General features: G+C 41.4%; 1 protein-coding gene across 1 annotated transcript in view; it reads left to right on the plus strand.

Annotated features, from left to right (window-relative positions):
• The first annotated feature begins 1271 nt into the window (after nt 1–1271).
• The window catches only part of crtac1b (cartilage acidic protein 1b), an 18810-nt gene continuing 13980 nt past the window's right edge, over nt 1272–6101 (plus strand). The window contains exons 1-3 of the mRNA XM_078273284.1: nt 1272–1453; nt 4550–4746; nt 5121–5257. Of these exons, the coding sequence (XP_078129410.1) occupies nt 1272–1453; nt 4550–4746; nt 5121–5257 (516 nt within the window). The remainder of the gene's footprint in view (nt 1454–4549; nt 4747–5120; nt 5258–6101) is intronic.

Consider the following 6101-nt stretch of genomic DNA (forward strand, 5'->3'; position numbering starts at 1 on the left):
TTGTTAATTAACCCTTGTTGCTAACAGCCACAGTCTACATTGGCACCAGCTCTCCAGCCAGCGTTATCATTGTGCTGCCTGCCAGCAGAGCTAACGCTAAACCTGGCTATATTTCTGCAGGTGTCAGCGGAGGTGCTTCCTCTCCCTGCCGACGTGCTTCTAAGAGTATTACTCAAACAGCAATGCGGTTTTTATCTTAAATTGAATTGTTGAGATAGATGTTAAAGAGCCATACATCACCTGGACACTCAGAGAAGAAAGGGAGAATCTGCAGCAGTATAGAAGCAGAGATGGGAACGGCTCAATGGCATTACAGTTGGAATGACGGCCTGCGTTCATAAATCCACAGGCAGAGCAAATCAAGTTGTCAGCTTGTAAAAGACATTTAGTGTGTGTGTGTGTGTGTGTGTTGTGTGTGTAAACTTTTGCAGTGCTGTTGGTGATGAGCATTTTATTTTAGCCTTAATGAGGTGACCTTTCTCTTTCCTCTCTCCCCTCAGTCACGTTTCTCTTCTCTCCTTTGAGTTTGAGCATCAGAAAGCCCACTTCTACCTGCCTGCACTTCAAAAGTCGATTGGATCAATTCCTCTATGTTCACCTTTTATCTACTGACCACTAAAGGACACTTAGACATCACACAGCACTTTTATCCAAAAAAAAGCTTTTCCAATTTAGAGTTGGTCAGTGTCTCTGAGGAAACACCGCCTCAGGTCTGTTATATCAGGTCATATTGGTTTCCTCTATGTTCACTTGGCTTCTGGCTAATGCCCTGCTCCATTTATGGATTTTCTGTCCTGCAATTCCTCAGCCCGTCGGCCTGTGATGGGTTGTTCAGATCTAACCCTGCAGAATGCTGCTGATTGCGGTGGTATATCTTCATCTTTATGTCTGAGTATAGGAGGAAGCTCTGCCAACGATGCGCTGATGTTTGCTTCACGATGGATTTGGAGAATTAGCGACAAGGGCATGTGTTGCAGTTTGCAAGTGTATGATCTACACATTTGTTTCTCATTTACCTCAACTGCATGGACAAAAGTGTGCTGTAGTTCAATCGAAGTGTGTTGTGTGTGAATTTGGTTTTTTTTGGGGTTTTTTTTACAGCAATGTTCTACTTTTTAGTTCAGACATATTGCTGCACTTTAGCTCTTTGGAAAATGCATTTGAGTAAAAGTGGCAGAGATTTATGAAGCAGCAAAAAAGACAAACAGCATGACGGTAACCTTCCTCCAATTCAGCTGTTGCAAATGGTGTGTTTTTTCCTTTAGGTGAGGATGTTGTGGCTGGTTCTATTCCTGCCTGCCATCTCCTTGGCTCAGCGATCAGAGCCTATGTTCTCGGCTATAACCAACACTGTCCTTCCTCCTGACTATGACAACAACCCCACCCAGCTCAACTATGGTGTGGCCATCACTGATGTGGATGGGGACGGAGACCTGGAGATATTTGTCGCTGGGTGAGAAAGGGGCAGGCAGGTTGGGTAAAACAGACTTTTGTTACTCAAAATTAGTTTTTTTTCAAGCTTCGTGAATCCCTAATACCCCCTTTGCTCTTCTCACAGTGTTACAAGCACAATTCTTTTTTAATTATGCACAATAAGAGCAATTCATTAACTGTTGAGTGATATCTAACTCTAAATCAGAGGCTAGATTAAAAGTACGCAGTCCTTTTCCAAGCTAAAGGTTCAAGACAAAGGCAAAAGACTAAAAGACGAGAGATGGCAATAGTGCTTTGAGGCTTGCTTAGCTGATGAAAATGGATGTGATTGGATAGAGCGCCATTGATGGGAACAGTTTGGCAAGCCTGCCTCTATCCAGTGAAGCAGCAATGAATTTCCCAATGCTTAACAGAAAATAGATGGACCATAATGACCCTGCTTAATAAATGTCATTTAGCCAAGACACCCTATTCAGCAGGTATGCTGGACAAGAGGGCATCACAAAACCTCATGGAGGATGTCATTTCATTGGGTATTAGAAGTATCTTGGGGTAAAGTGTCTTAGTTTATATTACACTGACCATCAGTACTTAAGTATAGCACGGTAAAAGTGTATTCCTATTATTATACAATGGCTGAAGGGACAAGTTAGTGAAGTCACTCTGATTTTCACTTATAATCAGACTGTATGGTCAAGTTAACAGTCAGAACAGAGATGAGTGTTAAAAGTGTTGATGGATCAGATTGTGGCCTCTTTTCTGTGTCACTCTTATTGTTATTAACAGATTACGTCCCAAATATCCCCTTGGCAGAGTTTTAAAAGCTTTTTGATATATATCCAAATGTGTATGACATTTAAGTAATTTTTTAGAATGTAAATATTTTGGCAAAATCTGATTTTGACTGGAAGCTGTTGATTCAAACCCCCCCCCCCCCGGTGCAATAAAAGGATGATAGATTGAATTGTTACCCTGAAGAAAATCTAGAATTAGCTGTCAAATTGAGGTTATAGCGATGCCATTACTAAAAATCTATACTGACTGTAAAACATGCAGAATGTTAAAGGCCCTGCCAACTTCTCATTGTAAATGATGAGATCCTTCATGCACACGTTTATTGTAATCAAGAGATTTGGTGGGTTATCTGCTCATAATGCCAGACCACTGTCAACCAAATCTGATCAAACCACACCCACACCATCCTGATGTAGCAGCAGGGGCGCCGCCAGGAATTTTGGGCCCCATGACAAAAAATCAAATTGGGCCCCCTCTGCGCAGCTGTTGTCACCACATCTCGAGGACCTAACTGTCCCATCAAAAGCTTTACATAACTCTAATTAAAGGCTTGCAACTGTCTTGCATCTTGTAGTTCAATACAGTTAATATTGTTACATGCAGGCTCAGGTAAGCTACTCACTGTTTCCAACTGTCCAGCATCCAGTACAGACAGTAAATTGTTGTTTTTTTATTTTATTTCATAATGATCATTATGTGAGAAAATAATTGTTATTAATGTGTTTGAATTTCTGTCATTAATAAATATTTCATTTTCTTTTTTGTAATGGTAAAAAGAGCAAGAGAGACAGAGAAATCCCCACAGACTCCCTGCAATGATGCTAACTGGCATGTCATTGAACACAATGTTCACCTCACCTTCTTCACTGGGACAGGGAGGGGCTCAATTAGGGGGAGACTGGGGTGCTGCTGACTCATCTGTTGTTAAGTCTGCTAAAAGGGGCAGGGACAATGATTTAATATGAATATCTTGCTAAACGTTTCCCTGCACTGGTTAAATGGTGATTAAATGTAGGCTAACACTAGTCTGTAGCTAGCTAGCTTATTTCACTATGGACATTAAGCCAACGGGTTAATACCACTCACAGACTATAGGCTACCCACCTTTCTTGGTGAAAAACTGGGTTACAGTTTGACACCCTTTCCTTTGTCTTTCCTCTCTCTCTTTTCTCTCTTTCCTTTTTTGAAAACCAGATTTTGATTTAACGTTACTTAGTAACATCGTGGTCACTGTAGTGGTCACTTCTGAGCACTCTGCATCATGCGCCAGAACTACAGTGACCACGATGTTACTAAGTGTTTAGTTGCAACACTGTCACTGAGTCTGAGTGTGCTACGGCAGGACCAAACCATTTCATGCAGATACAGGGGGGTGGTCGGTCTATATGGATGTTTACTTTTTGGTCAATGGGGATATTTAACTTTTACTGCCAAAAACAAGTAAAAAAAAAAAAAAGAGATCATTAATTGTATTATTATATTTTAAATATATATACTGAATGATGATGGTTTAATAATTTTATATTAGTTTTTACCTATTTTTTGGGGCCCCTGTCAGTCATGGGCCCTTGAAATTGTTCTAACTTTTCCCCCCTATACGGCGCCCCTGTGTAGCAGATCAACATACTTTTAATAAATACAACTTTTTTTGATTTAGCTTGAAATTGTTGCATATTTAGTCATGGATATTTAAGTTATAGAGACATATTTAAGAGTACTGCACTGATTTGGCACTCCTAAAACATTGTTGGACCCCACAATGCAACTCCACTGACTTACATTGTGATGCAGCTAAACTGCTGACAGTTTGTTTCAAGATTTAGTGGGGCGGTTATGTTAGTAGAGGCTAATGTAGCCTCGAGCTGCTAGCCTCAAACAGAAGTGAGCAGCGAGCTAAAGAGGTCTGGTAAGCTGACTTCTTTCTAACTCCACACCCCCAGATTTATTTTTTCACTTTCAAACTTGTAGTCTTGTAGTGTACTAGGCTTTATACAACTTTGTGCAGTAGTACTATTCACCAAGATATGTAAACAGACTTTGATGTGTAAAATCAGAGTTCCCCTTTAAGATTTAAAATTAAGTTTTCAGGGGCTTTAAAAAAACACTTTTACAAAATACAGCACAACCAGAAATTTTAGTACGCTCATCTACAAATGAAGACACATTGACATTGTTTTCAGGAGTTTTAGGTAACATCATTAGTCACTACTCTTGAATTGTAGAACAAAAAATTCACACTCCATGATTTAGGCTTCGAAATTCCTGCTGACAGTCTCATGTAATGAAGCTCTAACAGCTTGCCATTGGTGCCTGTTGACAGCTACAATGGCCCAAACCTGGTGCTAAAGTACGACAAGCAGAAGAAAAGGCTCATCAACATTGCTGTTGACAACCGTAGCTCCCCGTTCTACGCCCTGCGAGACCGCCAAGGTAACGCCATCGGAGTGACAGCGTGTGACATCGATGGAGACGGCCGGGAGGAAATTTATGTCCTTAACACCAATAATGCCTTCTCTGGTACAGTACATGCTTTCACACACACACACATGGACACACTTTACCAAAAACACATTGACAAATTGTGCACACACTCCCATAGGGGTTGTGCCTGTTCTCTGATACAGAGACAAAGAAGGAGAATCAGTGTGCAGTTATTAAGCTTATCTCATCTGAGTCTTAATCAGATAACAGATAAGCTTTGTGCTGCTATTAATCAATCCAAGAGCTACAGTGCGCCCACTGCCAAAACTACAACACCTCACATTCAAGTCACTTTCAGCCACAACAACCACTTGTGTTTCCAATCACCCACGTTTCTTGTATTGCATAACGCCACTTTTCTCGCCGCAAAATCTTTGCCTCTCCTGAACTCTGCTTCTCTCCGAATCAAGGTCGGGCGACATATTCAGACAAGCTGTTTAAGTTCCGTAATGGACGCTTTGAAGATCTGCTGAACGATGACATTAATGAACACAGAGATGTTGCCAACCGTATGGCTGGGCGCTCAGTGGCCTGTGTGGACAGAAAGGTACTACACACACACACACACACACACACACACACACACACACACACACACACACACACACACACACACACACAAAGTAGAGTCTATGCAGATCCACACTACACCCCACACACACAAACTCCCCAGAGTGTCTTCTGCGTACATGCATGGCTGCTTCTGTTTGTTTACCAGTGATAACTCATGCCCTGCCTACGCCGCCCTACTCAGCATGTGCTATGACAGTTCATTTGGGGGAATGGTGTGCCATTTTCTCTCTTCTGTCCATCGCACCACTGTAATTACAGAGGCCAGGGCTCGTTTGTTTTATAGAACATCGTACGAGGGGAGGAGTGATGACTACACACTCCTGCTTTCTGCCTGTAGCAATTTCTCTCTTTCTCTCAATCCCGTTCCCATTGTTTTCTTCCCTCTTTTTTACCTCCTTTACTCCCTTTAAAAAAAAATCTCTGACACACTCACTCTCTCTCTATGTCTCTAATCTCACACGTATGCATACAGTTCTTACTTCCAATTAGGGGAAGGGATTAAGAAAGTAATACTAGGAAGAGGACAGCAGGGATTACAATTTTTTTTTTTTTCAACCACAGTCCCATCTCACTGAACACTGATAGGTTGTGCAGCTGCCAAACCGATTGGAAAGATATCTGCTTTTAATGGCATAATGCTTTTAGAGGAAGCCAAAACCCTGATGTGTGTTCTTCCATGCTAGTTCCAGCAGACTGACGGAGAGAGAGAATAGATTTTCCTATTGCTGAGCAAGTTTTATTAGAACAGATTTGGCAGAAGGTTACATAGGTCAAAATCAAAGCATGCTGTATAGTCGGTTAGATAGCTAATGTGTTTG

This window comes from Sander vitreus, chromosome 17 (assembly GCF_031162955.1).
Source record: "Sander vitreus isolate 19-12246 chromosome 17, sanVit1, whole genome shotgun sequence".
Classification (NCBI taxonomy): Eukaryota; Metazoa; Chordata; class Actinopteri; order Perciformes; family Percidae; genus Sander; species Sander vitreus.